A 15,044-nucleotide genomic window follows, 5' to 3' on the forward strand; every position below is an offset into this window, starting at 1 on the left:
GCCATGGAGACAGAGATCTTCCCTGTCCACGGTGATCCTGCGTTTGGCTACAGCCTTATGGCTATGCCATGCATGGTGATCGCCTGCAATGGCAGTGGCATCCTCCATGCTAAGAAAAAAGGGGGATCCATAGGGAGGCTGTACGTCCTGGACCCACAGGGCTGCAGGGACGGGGTTCGTACCTTGGCACATGGTGCCGTTGATAAGCTCGAAGCCAGCCTGGCAGTGGCACTTGTAGGAGCCCAGGGTGTTCCTGCACTCTCCCCCTAGGCATTGAACAGCAGGGTCCTCACACTCATCCATATCTGCCAAGCAGAAGGGCACAGCACAGAGTGAGGCTCTTACCGCTACCGGAGAAGACCCCCACCATCAGAGAACATCCCCACCCAGAAAAGCCATCACCCAGCTGTTGGCCTGCAAGGTGGGTTTGAGCTGCCCTCCCAGACCATCCTGTCACAGTGAGATGGGGGCAGAGACTCTCAGCTACTGGGGTGTGAGGAGTCAGCCTAGGCCCTTCACTCCCCTCCATCATAGGGACCAGGATAAACTGGATCCCAGCACCGTGTCAGTGGTGCCCAGTGACAGGACCAGAGGCAATGGGCACAAACTGAAACACAGGCGGTCCCATCTGAACATCAGGAATCGCATTTTTACTGTGAGGGTGACTGAGCACTGGCACAGGTTGCCCAAAAGAGGTTGTGAAGTCTCCCTCCTTGGAGATATTCAAAAGCCATCTGGACATGGTCCTGGGCAACCAGCTCTAGGTGGCCCTGCTTGGGCAGGGGTGTTGGACAAGATGATCTCCAGAGGTCCCTGCCAACCTCAACCGTTCTGTGATTCTGTGAACGCAGGGGTACTGCTGACTCCAGTGTCTACCTCCAGCAGAGCTCTGCACTGGGTACTGCAACCACCAAGAGGCCAGTGCAGAGACGGTTGCTGACAAACCCTCTCTTCAGCCAACTGCACAAGAGCAAACATCAGGAAAGTAACCCAGCACCAGCCGTACCTTCTGCAGCTCTGCTTTCCTATATGCCAGACTTGCCTACGATGTCCTTCTCCTGGCAAAGCTGGCTGGGGGTCTACATCAGCTCTTACCCAGCTGCAGAGCTCCCCACAATCTCTCTCCCACCCAACTGCCCCCAGGCCCTGGCCAGAGCCTGCTGGAACTCCAAGGATTTTGCTCACAGCAGATGAGAGAGGGGTACCTTCCCTCTAAAAGAGGGCTGCAGGATGCCAGCAGACGGCTGTTGCCTGCAGGCCCATGAAATAGGAGGAAACATTGGAGGACGCTGCTAATCAGAAGGATGGGCTGGTGTGCAGGCAGCAGAGGACATCCTAGTGGAGAAGGTTCTGCTCTGCTCCCCTGCCAGGAGCTAAAGCCCTGAGAATGACGGTTCCTGCGGACTGAGCAAGCTATAGGCATCAACAAGCATTGCCCCCCTCATGCCTCAGGGCAGGATTCCAAACTGTTCAGTCTCAAAGGGTTGCAAGTAGCAATATTCTTGAATCCCTCTGGAGATGAACCATAACCTAGTTTATTTATCACAAAACTATCACGAAACCCTTATCCTTTTTTTTAAAATATGAAACCCAGATCCACAGACAAGGCCATCAGCCAAGGCAGGGAACAACGTGCCATCCTGCCGTCGGGTCAGTGTGACCCAAACAGTATCAAACCCTGATAAGGTGCCCTTGTGACACAGCTTGGCCAAGGTGGCTGAGGAAGGGCTCATGTGAATCCCTGGGAAGGGGGGAGGGAGATGGAAAGGATCAAACCATGGTTCTTTCCCTGCATCCAAAAATCAGATGGAAAATAAGCTCATTTCACACTGGCTTTCTCAGTCACCAAAACAGAGGAGAATAGAGGGAGGAAGACCTCCCTCTCCTCCCCCGTTGGAGGCCCCCATGCAGGGGGGTCTTCTGAGAGTCACATCAAAGGCAAGTTCTTCTGTTTGCCAGCTATATGCAGGCTGCAGAGCCCTGCAGTGCTCCAGAGAGAAATTCACAGCACACAGCCAATCTTTAAACAAATATCTTTGCCAGCTCTGCTGTCTCCCCTTACCCCAAACAGAGAATTTGCATCCAGCCATCTCAAGCCTGGGATGTCTCCTGGGGACAGCCACCAGGGAGGGAGTTCCCCTGCCTGCACTGGGGCAGTTGGGCTGTCAGGCTGGGACAGAACACTCTCGTGTCTCAGCAACGCAACCGACGCAGATCGACGCTGGTGTTAACTCTCTGCCGTGCATACCTGGCACAGCAGAGCCCTTGAACTAAGCTTTCCTTTTTAAACATGTCCTAGTCACCTTAGAGGTTGGGGAAAAATGATGAAACCTGGGTGCCTACAGTCTTTCCACTGGCTGTGGACTCAAGGTTTCTCCCTCTGTTGAGGACCTACATTTGGGGCACACAGTTCTGAACTGAACCACACACAGCTCCTCTCTCCCCATGTTTCCAGGCCTCCTGTATTCTTCTGGCCTTTGTCAGCATTCCCCAGGTCATCATTAGTCCTGGAGTCTCGTCAATGAGTCCTTCCCCCCCGTCCCTTTTCTGCATGAGGAAGATCACTTCCCTGATGCTCTAGGTGGCATCTGCTTGCAGCCCCCCATGCTCTCTGCTGATCACAGAGCTAAAGAGCTGGAGAAGGATTCTGATGCCAAAGAAGTCCCCAGGCCCCACCAATAACCCAGAAATGTCTCTTCCCTCATTCCCTCCAGCACCCGCTCCTCTGTCCCTGGGAAAGGGATACCTTCACACGTGCTGCCATCCCTGGAGACGGTGTAGCCAGCATCACAAGCCATGCAGGAGTAGGAGCCTTCGGTGTTGAGGCAGAGTCCAGAGGGACACGCAGCCTGGGCCGTGCACTCATTGATGTCTGCATAAGCACACAAGGCAGAGCGGGATGAATGGGAAGGATGTGGAGTAACCATGAAGGGGGGCAGGTGTGTTGAGAGAACCAGCCAACATGGTGACCAGGACTCAGGCCGAGCCAAGCGCTCAGGAAGAGCTTAGGGAAACCTCTGGACTGGGTGTGTGACACCGCAGATGGTCTGGACCCACAGCTCCCCTGTACCTTGGCAACTCTTTCCGTCAGGTGCCACCTCGTAGCCCCGGTGGCAGGAGCAGCGGAAGGAGCCATCCAGGTTGACACACCGTCCATGAGCACAAGTCCCCTCCACAAGGCATTCGTCAACATCTGTGTGACACAGCAAAGGGCAACATGGCACAGGAGGGTGCTCAAGGCCATCCCTGCCACCCACGCCCCAGGGTGCTGTGCCCTGGCCATGCAGGCTGGCTGCCTGCGGGAGAGGGGCGCTGCCTGTGCCCCTGCTCCTTTTGAGGCTTGCAGGGAGCACTGCCACGAGGAGTGAGGGTGCTTCCCAGGGACAGCCCAAGCTCCTCACCAATACATCTCCCATTCCTGGGCCGGTAGCCATCTCCACAGCTGACACACTTGTAGGATCCCAGCGTATTGACACACTTCCCGCTGCGGCAAGGGCTGGGATCCACACACTCGTTGACATCTGCCAAGAAACACACTCCTTTCAGGCTCCCAAACGTGAAGAGTGCAGCCTTCTTCAGGATGTCTCCTCCAGCTGGATCCTCAGAATCTCCCCCTCCAGGGGACAGCAATGACCAAGAGAAGGTAAGACGAGTTTGCCAGGGCTTGGGCAACACTTCTTATAGTTCCACTTATCAGTTAGGATCCTACACCCACATCTAAGGGCTGACACAATCCGGCAGCGAAACTCACTGCTGCAGGATCTTGCCAAGGCCAGGAATGTGCATAGACAGAGACAGGGATCAGAGAAGATCTCTGCAGGGCTGTTTCATCAGGGACTTTCATAACTATGATTAGGATGCAGCCTCCAGCTCAGGAAGTCCTTAAGGCAAGTGCTTTCCGGAGGCCATGGGGGGGAGCAGCATTCTGTGCATGCCCTGTTTCCATACTGCTTCCTAAAATAGTTTCCCACTCTCTGCTGGGGATGAGCTACTGAGAAAGGGGGATCTTTGATCGGGCACATTGTAAGTTCACAAGGTTGGATGGCCCAGGTCATGCCATGTGAATGGGATGCTCTGGGGGCAGGTGGCCTGGGTCTCTGCAGCCTGCTGTCCCTGCGGTCCACTTGCCAGCATGAGGGGCTGGGGATACAGTCAAGGCAGCGTGAAAATGGACGGGCATCTCCTCCCAGAATGGGAAGCTGTCACGGTCATGGGACATCTCCCTGGGAAGGTGGGAGAGGGTCTTGGGAGAACTCCCCTCTCTCTGCCCAGGAAAGGTTGTCCCTCCTGCAGGCAGAGGAGAGGACATGTCATCCTCAGGGAGGGCACAGGGCAGACAACCGTGGGGGTCCTTCCTCCCTTCCAGGAGGAGACATGGAGCAGTGAGGAAAGGTGTTCAGCCCTGCACAGGGTGTGCTGGAGGGGCAGGGGAAGAGGGAGCAGCAAGCTTCACCTTCACACTGTCCTCTGGGGCCCATGGCAAAGCCTTCCTTGCACTCGCAGCGGTAGGAGCCAGGGGTGTTGATGCACTGCTGTCCTCGGCAGGTAGAAGGCTGCTCACATTCATCTCGATCTGGCAACAAATAGAGAGACAGTCTGGAAGTCTTCCCCCTCCAGCATCATGCTGTGAAGCAGTGATCAGGGCTGGCATCACGGGCTCCTGCCCAGCTCACCATGGGCAAGGTTCTGCCCCTCAGTGAGCAAGAGGGGGTGATCCCCATAGATCAGGCTGTCCATGGGCAGGTCTGCAGGGAAGGAGGGTGTACAGGTGTATGTGTGTGTGTGCAGGTGCATGTGCACTGTGTGCATGAGCACACGTGTGTGTGCACGTGCATGAGAGGGCAAGACGCTGGGGAGACCCTGGGGAGGTGACAGCCCTGTGCCAGGTGGACACCACTTACCCTCACAGCTCTGCTTGCCCTCTGAGACAGCCAGGATGTACCCAGAGTAGCAGAGGCATAAATATGAGCCCACGTTGTTGATGCAGCGACCTTTTCCAGCACAAGGATCTTTCAGGCACTCATCGTCATCTGTGCCCAGGCAAGGAAGGAAGACAGGCAGTCACCACCCGCAGCTGCCTGCCAGCCCCCTGCCAGCCCCGTGGTGCAGCAGGTGGGCAGGGGCTCAGCAGAGCTGCCAGAGAACCTTCTCCCAGGAGCCTGAAGGACCAAATGGTCCACTGAGGCCCGGAAGGCAGAGGAGATGCCAACTACCGATGCAGTGAAGTCGGCTGGGGTTCAACGTGTAGCCGGAGTGGCACAAGCAGCTGTATCCTTCTGGGGTGAGCACGCAAGTGCCGGCTCCGCAGGAGAGGGGTGAAGAGGCGCAGCCGCTGACCCCTGGGAGGAGAGAGCATGGGTTTGGGGGCAGCACCAAAACGGTGCACGGGGTCTAGTGTCTGCCCTCCGTCCCCAGCACCATGCCAGGGAGGCTGCTTTTCCCTTCCTGGAGAGCAATGCTGAGCCTGCTCCTCCACGTCTTCAGGCAGCCTGCACCCATAGGGCTGCAGGGAGGACCCGGCAGACCCTGCCACCTCCTCCAGCCTGAGCCTAGCTGGGAAGCCCCTGTCCCCTGCATGGCTCAGCTGAGCCCCAGCCCCACAAAAGGGTGGTAAGGAAGCCTCCTCCAAGGTGTGGGGCTGGCAGTAGAGCCAGGCACCTGTGAGGGGGCTCCTTTTAGGGTGACAGCAGGGGTCCACCACCCACCGCCCTGCTAAGTGGGGTGCAGGCAGCAGGGGGTAGGCAGCAGGGCACTGCACACCCCTCGGCACTGAGCTGGCCAGAGGTGGGGGGGGTCAGCCCAACCCCAAACAAAAGACTATTGAGGAAGAGACATTCCTTAGCAAGGTACCTCGGCCAGGCCTGCTCCCCAAGGTGCTCCAGCCCCCGGCGGAGGGCAGGGGCCACGCTCCCAGACACTTAAGCAACCCTGGAACAACAGGGCCCTTGTTTCCAGCACAGTAAACAAGCCGCCCTGGGAGCCACATGCCTCCCCTTGCGCTCCCCCTTCCCGATGAGTCAGCTCCGCTGCGGGGGAAAACGGGGCCAAAGCCACCGGAGCGGGCGCGTGATCCCCCTCGCCTGGCAGCCACTGCTGCTGGGCAAGTAAGCTGCAGGCAGGGAAGGACCCGGAAAGCCAAACACTGCTCCCCGCGTGTGGGATCGCCCTCGTGCCTCCCCACGGCCAGGCGACTTTCCCTGGCTGGCAGCAGCCAGGACCAGGCTGGGATAACACCCCAGGGCGGTGGGGTGGGGACTTGTATTTGGAAAATCAGTGGGGGCATGTGGGAAGACAAGCGGGCTGGGGAAGGGGGAGAGCCCCTGGAAAGAGCTTAGGGCGTAATATCCCCATAGTGCCAGGCAGAGAGAGGAGAGAAATCCCTGAGAGCGGTGGAGACACACCTGAGCTCTGTGCTGGCATCTCTGTTGGAGCAGCAGCATCCCAGGTGGTGGTGGGGCCAGACTGGGGAGGACCATGCCAGGACTGCTCTTCCTCTGTTAAGGAAGAAGAGAGATGAGATCCAGCCCATGATCTCAGCTAGAGGTGCCTGCCCAGAGTTTACCTACGCTGGGTGTCCCCACAACCGCAGCCCTGAGAAAGCACATGGGAAGGGGCCACAGGGTGGCTGCAGCAACCTCATCTTGTGATTCAACACAGCCTCCTCCACCTTTCTGGAGATCCACCACCTCCCCGCATCCCTACAGCCCCACATCAGCCACCCCAGCATGGTGGGGTGTCCCCCGTGCCACCCCACAGCCAGCCCAGCCAGGAGCCCGTCCTGCCCAGCGCTAGGGCTGCCTCCTCCATCCTCACTGCCCCCTCCTCTTCCCCATGATGTCCCTGCCCTCCCGCCAGCCAGGCGCTCACCTCTGCGCGTGGCAGGCTCTGCGGTGGTATCAGCAGCGCCCTGAGGGACAGAAACAGGACTGCCTCTATCCATGTGCATGTAGCTGGGATGCAGCATCCCCGAGACATTTTCCCACCCACCTCCTGGCTCCTCTTGCTCCCCAAGGCACTGTCCTGGGAGCAGAAGCTGCCACGGCTGGGTACATTTGGTAGGGCCACTCTGTCCTGACCACATCATCCTGAGCAAAACACAGCTCCTGGCTGTGCCCGGGGGGCTGCCCGCAGAGGGGCCATGCCAGCACACCGTGCAGGTGAGACCCAGGGCACGGCTACTGGGCAGGAGGCATCTCCACAAGGTGGCCAGGAAGGGCACAGTAAATCCTGCCCCAGTCACTGGCAGCTTTGGAGGGCTGAGGGCAGCCACCACTTTGACCTGACTCAAGAGTGCTACCTACTAGAAGGGTGCTTGGTGCTAGATGCTCTTTCTCAGCATCCCCTCCTGGCAAACCTATGGCTGCCAAAGGAGATGTTGGATCACAACTTGGGTCTCTGCTCCAAGGATCTTTCCTCAGTGGATGAAGAAAACAGGCAGTTGAGCAACATGAGTCCCAGACTAGCTCTGCTTCAAATTTGGAAGCTTTGGTTCAAATTTCTGCCCCGTCTTGAGATTTCTCAAGTGCGCTTGGCCAAGTCACTTCACGTCTATGAAGCAGTGATGATGGCATTGCTGCCCCTCTCTCAGAGGGGCTGCAAGTACATTCTGAGGGCTGGGCTACTATAGCAAGGGGGCACAGAGATGCTCAGGTGAGGTATAGCCAAACCTCTACTGACAGCAGGGATCAAGAGACACATTTTTCAGGTGAGATTCATAATAAAGAAACCCAGTCCTTGGAAAGCCTGGCAGAACATCAGCCCCCAGGCTGCTCCCATCAGACAGGGTGCATTCACACAGCCAGTGTCGGAGACACCCACCCTGACTGCTCCACTAGAGTTTCTGCTGCAACCACACCAGCATGGGGAGACCTGCCTGTAAGCTCGGCTTGATCACAACCCCGGGCTCTGTGAGAGGAGCACTCCCCAAGCTGACTGCAGCAGTTCCCCTTCCCCTGCTGCCCATCAGCCCTACAGCCAGGCCAGGCTGAGAGCAGGGAGTGAGCACCCACTCCTCAGCCAGCTGCACCCTCAGCCTCAGGTGCTACCCCAGCCCCGGTGAACACCAGCTGGAGACAACTCTGACCATGAACTAGTGCAGCAGAGCCCTCAGCTCTTGTTGGTTTGAGCTCATGGCCTCTTAGCATGGACTGAGTGGGCACATGGCACAGTCCTTCAGCCATGGCAACTCAACCAGGCTGATAGGGTTTGCAGTTTGTATGCTGTTCCCTCCAACTGGAGCTACTTTGTCCCTTCAGTGCTCTCTCTGACCACATTTCACACCTCCCATCACCTATTTGTATGACATCCCACTTCCCACCATGGATGCACCCAGGTGTCACAAGACAAACCTTACTCACCTGCGCAGCAGGAGAAATGTCATCTGGAAAGTAAAACAGTGCATGGTGAGTAGAGACAAGGCAGGTAGGCATCCTCCTCAAACCTTGGCTGCCCTAACTTCACCCCACCTCTAAGACACTGCTGCTCAGTCCCTCACGCTCCTTCACAAGAGCTTGTTCCCAAAGCCAACGCGCCCAGATTCCTTTCCTGGCACTGCACAGACCCCAGGAGCTTCTGCTCCAGCAGGTGCTGGCACAAGCAGTTGGTCACACTTCCCTCCAGCTGGGCTGGCCAAAAGCCCAAGGTCTGCAGTGCCAGGGCTGCCACGCAGACCTGAGGTCCCAGTGGCAGCAGCCTGGCCAGCCAGCACCAACTGCAAGGACGCGGTTGCAGGAGCCTGAAACACTCAAATTCTTCTCCAAAGGCTTGAAGACGTGGTGTCTCATGCCCCAGGAACAAGAGTAGGGCTGAAGAACACCTTGTGTATTCATACAGATGCAGAAAGCCCTTATCAACCAGAAGTCCATCCATGGGGGCATGGCAGGACCTGGAAATTTGCCCACCCTTGCTAGGGGCCCAGATGGAGCGTCCTGAAGCAGTAGACCCCACACTACCCTCTCCTGCTGAGATGCCAGGGTGGGGGAATGCTTCCAGGATGCTCCCACGCAGGCTGTCCTGCAGTTGCTGTCTCCTTGCTGCCCAGTCCAATGACCAGTTGCTGCTCTCCCCGTGCTCTTCCAAGCTGAAGGGCAGCTCTTCTGCCTCTGCCTTCCTCATCGACAGGCGGATATCAGAGCTGGAGTAGGTGTAGCCATGTCCTGCTGGGCAAATCTCCTTGAAAGCTTCTGCAAGGGAAAATCAAATCAAAGCTTTAGAGGGCAGAGGTTGGAAGGAAGAGACTGGTGCAGGTGTCACCTGGCTTACCGCACCCAGATGTGATGGTGGAACAAGTGGAAGAAAGGAGTGAAGATGGACAGGCATGTATGCGAATGCAGATATCAGTTTCACCCATCCTATCATTTTCTGGAAATTTCTAAGGGTTAAATCTTATAGAAACACATCTGGGCTGCAGTGGGTGGATGCTTTGAGCAGAAGGAATCTGCTTACAGGGCAGGGTGGGTTTTAGCAGGCACTGGATGGTACTCCCACACGCGACAAACTAAATCTCTCCCCTGGGTCAGTACTGCTAGGAAGAGATCATGCCGCAGGAAGGTCCGAGCTGAGCGAGGCAGCAGATAAACCAAATCCCTGGTACCTCAGCACTGAGTGCTTTACACATCACTCAAGATGCTCTGCACAAACCATCTGAAGATTTTTCCCAGCCCTGAGGATTTCAGTGCTTTCCCTTCCATGCTACCTCATGCTGAGATATGCCAAACATCCTCACCTGGCTTTCATCCCAGCAGAAAGCGTATGAGAGACAAAAGGGTTGTCAAGCGAAGCCAGGCACAGACATGGCTGTGCTTTCCCTCTGGTATAGAGTGATTTCCATCAGGGATTTCTCTGTCTTCCCAGTATTACCCAGGTCTGCTTCCTGGGCTGCTATACCCATCTCACAGGCCAGCATTTGCACTGCTCAGCTCTGGATCATCCTGCATCCATCTGCTTGACAGCAAGTTCCGACAAGCCCAAACCCCAGTCCAACCAGATCAGGCGAAGCTGAAGTGGGCACATCTCACCTGAGCCGGGCAGGGGACACTCCTCGCAGTTCTTCCCCCAGCCCTTGCCGACACGGCTGCAGCAGCAGATCTGCTGGGTGATGTGGTGGGAGAGGGGGAAGGAGCACACGCCTCCAGCTGCTGAGCGGTAACACAGCCCCTGCTCCATTGACACCGCTTTGTCCGCTGAAACACAACAGCAGGGTCAGTGCTGGAGGCCAAGTTCCATCCTCTCCAAAGAGGGAATGGGGACACTTGGTCTCTCCCCATCTGGCCTTTTTCTGTCTGTGACCCCTGTCCTGTCCCGAGGGCTGCCCCATCCTCTCCCCAGAACACCCCTGGGCTCCAGCCATCAGGCCATGCCCCCAGCAGAGCCAGCCCCAAGCCAATCCATCTCCTGTGGGAGCTCTTGCAACCCAGGAGGCTGCATCCTCTGATGCTGCTCCACAGGCACATCCCCTCCAGCTCCGCAGTGGCCATGAGATGTCCATGGAGAAGAAGGGGACCCATCCTGCACACAAGCGTGGGACAGCACGTGGGGTCCTGCTCAGGCCCCTTCCCAAACTGAGGGGTTCCCTGGAGCACTTACAGATGCAATGGCTACGGGACGGGTCCAGCATGGTGCCAGGCTTGCAGGTGCAGCGGAAGCTGCCACGGGTGTTCACACACTCGGCATCTTTGCACAGGCCCTGCATCAAGCACTCATTGATATCTGTGGACAGGAGAGAGCCTGGTGAGATGTGAGGAAGCTGAGGGTGATCTGAGCCCCCTACCTAGTGCCTCCCATGCAGGTGCTGCAGACCAAGGTGGTCTCAGCCAGGCTGGTGTTCAAAGCAGCTTCCGCACCAAGCAGTGTGGTGGGGACCTCCGCAGTGACAGCAGTTTCACATCTGTGATGCAGAGCTTGATTGCTGCAGCTGCAGGGATGGCTTGTGAATGACTGCTCTGCTTTGTGATCCTCATGGAAAACAGATGTGGCCCCTATGATGAGCCACCCCGACAGCATCACTCTTACAGCCATCACGGTTGTTGTTTGCAGGTCCTGTCCTTTCACCCAGTCCCTGGTACTTCTTCTATGGGGCTGTCATCCATGGAGGATCCTTGCTGAGACACTCAGTGCCAGCTTGCAGGGAGGGCGGTGACGGATGCTCCTGGAGGTGGAGGGATGGTGGGCCAGGCTGTGGCTCACCGCTTTAGTGTCATCTTCTAGCAACAGGTTGAGCAAGCGGGAAGTTGCCAAGCTCAAGCCCTGCCTCAGGCTCTGCTCTGCCCCTGACGGAGCACGCATCAGATACAGCCTTCAGGAAGCGAGCTGGGCTTATCCCAGGGAAACACTGCCAGGCTCACCCGTCTGGCCTGTGGTAAAGCCTTTCCTACAGCACCACGTAGGAACAATGAGCTAAGCTGGAGAAGACAGAAACTGGCAAAAGTTCATAGGGGGAGCTTTCCTGGTGGTGAGCGAGGAGGAAGCCCTCCTCATGGATTGATGTAGCTTTGTATCTTCACTAAAGAGCCTGGCCTAGAAAGGTCAGTGTGCTGATGAATGTGCAGTGTCAGGAGGCACCAGCAGTGCAGGAAGAGCTGGATGGAAGCACAGAGTGGCAGGAGAGGGATGAACCTCAGTACCACCCTGGGACGAATCACAGAAACGTATACTACAAGAGGTGGGAACAGGCAGTGAGAGGCACTGGGCACACTCACTGCTCACAGGACAGCTGCAAGCTGCCAAGACCAAGAAATGCCAACACGATGCTAGGCAGCACATGCCAGACACTTTCCAAAGACACAAGTCAATCCCAATGCTAGCGTATGAGGCCCTAGTAAGACCTCAGGTGCCCTGACAGCACCCAGTGGTGCTCTAGAGACTGTCTCAAGATGGAAGGAGTGAAGAGGCAGGCTTCTGAGACAATTGGAAGAATGGAGATACTCGAAGAGCCTGACTGAGAGCAGCTAGGCTCAGGAAGGGCTTTCCCAGCAGTATCTTATTCTTCAGAGCTGAAGCATCAATGCTTGGTGGTGTCATAGAGCCAGCTATGACAGCTGGAGTTCAGGCTTCGTGACCCGAGAGGTCCTCCCTAGTCCTGTGCTCATAAACTCCCCCTGCTCACCCCACCAGCTGCCCCACAGATAGATGGTTGAGGCACACAGAAGCCATCAAGACCAGGTCATGATGTTCAGCCAGTTGAAAGTACCAACGCTATTGGGATGTGCAGCAAGCTGGGGAGGAACAGGATTTGGCTGCGCAATGTTTCCTGCTCCGTACCAAGCACAGGTCAGAGTTCATGAGAGCAGCCAGTGGCCACCCCGAAATGTGCTGGGAACCCCCCTCAGAGGTCTGGGCTCTCTGGAGGAGCCTCGGGGCTCATCGCTGTCACTCCCCGGCATGGTCAGAGCACTGTGTCATTCCAACACACCAACTGGAGGAATTGTTTGGCCTTCGCATAAGCAAAGGGATTGAAGGGATTAGAGTAACGAAAACACAAAACAAACAAGCACCAAGGGCTGTGTTTTATGAGCTTAATTTAAAACAGGGCTATGTCCCAGCCTCAGTCCAACCCCTTCTATTCACTGGCAGCAGAGGAGCCCCCCGCAGTGGAAATCCCCATGGGGAACAGAAGCAGGCAGGTGTGCTTGGGGCCACGTGCTCCTACCCCCTGCAGCATGCCAGGGATGGGGCTAGCCCACAAGAAAAAGCCTCAGGGACCACAAACCAAGATCCATACGCTGTCTCAGCTGCTTTTTCCCACCCCACACAAGCCTGCCGGTGCTCCTCAGAAACAGACGTGCTGGGTCAGGCAGCCTGTGGTGGAAAGCTGCAGGCTGGTTTTCCCTGGTGTTTGGTGAGCAGAAAGGACCCGAGCCAGCAATAGAGACCAAGGATATATGGACACCCAGCTGCCTTGTGTGTGTCCTGCGCAGTGACCACTGTGCACGCACACCTCCCTGCCACTAAGCCTCCAAGACAACCTTTGCCTCATGTCTAGCAACCGCTTTATCACTTCCAGTGCCATCTTTCCTGCTGGTCCCAGCAGTACCGGGAGGTTCCGTAGCTGGATCTGCCAGTCTGCTCTGACTCATTGCAGCCTTGTTCCTCGTCAATGGGATGCAGCAAGGAAAGAAAAGTACATCTTGCAGAGATGAGCCATTTATTCCCCTGCTGCAAGGCAGCAGACAACCCCTTCTGTCCATACAGAAGAGAGGAAAGTGGGCTTCTGCCAGGGCCCTCCTCCCATCACTCATCCATGCTTTGACAACAGCCTGCAAAGCCAGAGCTCAGCTCCTTTCCAGCTCAGTTCTTTTCCTACAGCCAATGGCCTCAGGAACCATCAGCCCTGCTCCAGCCCCTTGGCTCCCCTCCTACCTGGGCTGGCAAGAGAAGACCTCATGTAGCCTCTCCCACAGTCTATCAGCCAAATTTCTCACTCTGGACCCTGAAGTGAGGTGCTGGGCTTCCTGACACACATCCCGCTGTGACAGCAGAGCTGGGAAAAGCACCCTGAGGCAGCAGAACGTCTGCAGAACAGCACTTCTCCAGCCCAGCTTAAGAAGGAGCACGCAGAAGCACAATTCTCCGGTTCGTGCTTTTTCCTGTGCAAAAACATCTTCCTAGCCAATTCCATGTTGCCATCTCCCTCTGCTCTTCTGAGCCTCTCCCTGCTCCAGAGGGGACACAAATCCAGAGCAAGCACTGCAGGTCTCTGCTTGCTGACATGAGTCCCTCCAGCTGCTCTGCTCCTCTGACTCCTATTCGATATCTCGGGGTAGCTCCTCATACCCATAGCGCTGTCTGTGGCCACTTAAGGGATGAGATCTGAGCACCAAGGAGAATAGAAGCCATTGCATTGTTGAAAGTTCTCCCTCAGGACAGTGTGGGGAGGTTGAATCATTAATTAAGTAAGCATGGTGGAAAGTCCCAGCTAAAAGAGATGAGTCACTGGATTGCCAGCCCTGGATTTGCGTGGACGGGGCCCAGGCTCCCTGCTGCATCTTCGAGATGACACCTCTCAGCTTATCATGAATCATGAGGAGGGAACCATAAAATTCCACTTCAGCCAGAGCACGGAAAAACACAAGCACTGTGGGTCCAAGACATGGCAAATAAACATGAACCGGAGAGAAAAGTGGAGAGCTGGTACCTTCCTCATATGGAGCTGAGGGACTGAGGGAGTAAGCAATGGATAGACCCCAGTAGCGTGGGGCAGACAGGGCAGCCTGTCAGCACAGACAAGTGGCACACTCAGAACAGAAGGAATCACTCTTATGGCACCTTCCCACTTGTAACTGAACAAGCTGACAACCTTCCCAAATGTTTTCAGGCAACAGAATTTCTGTTGCTTCGGACTATGGGAGAAGTGTTTTTGCGCTGACACTTAGCAGAGCAGCAGCACATGTCCTGACTGGGTCAGTAGGGCTACACAGGTGAGTTTTCTTGTGCTGATGCAACCATCTGATGACTATGCTTATGAGCTGAGTCATGTAGTCCATGTTACCTGGTTTTTTTTCATTCTTGGTGAAAACACAGAGATTTTTATAAGGTGTGTTCTTTGCAGATCTATGTCAGGGAGCAGGATAATTGTACTTCGCCTGTGTAGATAACTACAGCTCTGAGAGTGGATGTGGGAGGGAGAGAGAGATATGAAAGCAGCATCCTTACCTTGGCAGTGGCTCCGGTTCAGCTTCTTATATCCCTGGGGACACTCCACCTGCCCGTTCTCAATCACAGGGTGTGCTGGGAAGAAAGAAAAGAGTGCAGGACATCAGCAGTAGAACAAGCCACCAGCATCCTATCTTGTCTCTGCCCTTCTTGCAGAGGGGAAAGGGTCGCCAGGTCTCCCTTGGATGGGTCTCCAATGACTCCCAGGGAAGAGGGAAAGGTGGGAGCAGCCACATTTCCCAAGCAGTGTCTTCTGCTGCTTGGCAGGTACCAACATGATGACCCAGAGGTGCTGCCTGCACTTCATGTCTATCGCTATGTCACCTGCTCCCAGGCCAGCTTGGATAGCCAAGTGGCATGTGACAAGGGGGATCAGAGTGAAAGGAATGACAGAG

General features: G+C 56.1%; 1 protein-coding gene across 1 annotated transcript in view; it reads right to left on the minus strand.

The window, feature by feature from the left end:
* Positions 1 to 15,044, minus strand: part of LTBP2 (latent transforming growth factor beta binding protein 2) — a 73,955-nt gene that overhangs the window by 10,607 nt on the left and 48,304 nt on the right. The window contains exons 9-22 of the mRNA XM_037395434.1: positions 14,650 to 14,724; positions 10,585 to 10,707; positions 10,017 to 10,181; positions 8,952 to 9,182; positions 8,358 to 8,380; positions 6,868 to 6,907; positions 6,402 to 6,494; positions 5,214 to 5,339; positions 4,902 to 5,030; positions 4,454 to 4,573; positions 3,402 to 3,521; positions 3,071 to 3,193; positions 2,747 to 2,872; positions 183 to 305 (exon numbers count right to left, since the gene is read on the minus strand). Coding sequence (XP_037251331.1) covers positions 183 to 305; positions 2,747 to 2,872; positions 3,071 to 3,193; positions 3,402 to 3,521; positions 4,454 to 4,573; positions 4,902 to 5,030; positions 5,214 to 5,339; positions 6,402 to 6,494; positions 6,868 to 6,907; positions 8,358 to 8,380; positions 8,952 to 9,182; positions 10,017 to 10,181; positions 10,585 to 10,707; positions 14,650 to 14,724 — 1,617 coding nt within the window. The remainder of the gene's footprint in view (positions 1 to 182; positions 306 to 2,746; positions 2,873 to 3,070; positions 3,194 to 3,401; positions 3,522 to 4,453; positions 4,574 to 4,901; positions 5,031 to 5,213; positions 5,340 to 6,401; positions 6,495 to 6,867; positions 6,908 to 8,357; positions 8,381 to 8,951; positions 9,183 to 10,016; positions 10,182 to 10,584; positions 10,708 to 14,649; positions 14,725 to 15,044) is intronic.

Source organism: Falco rusticolus, chromosome 7 (genome assembly GCF_015220075.1).
Source record: "Falco rusticolus isolate bFalRus1 chromosome 7, bFalRus1.pri, whole genome shotgun sequence".
Taxonomy (NCBI): Eukaryota; Metazoa; Chordata; class Aves; order Falconiformes; family Falconidae; genus Falco; species Falco rusticolus.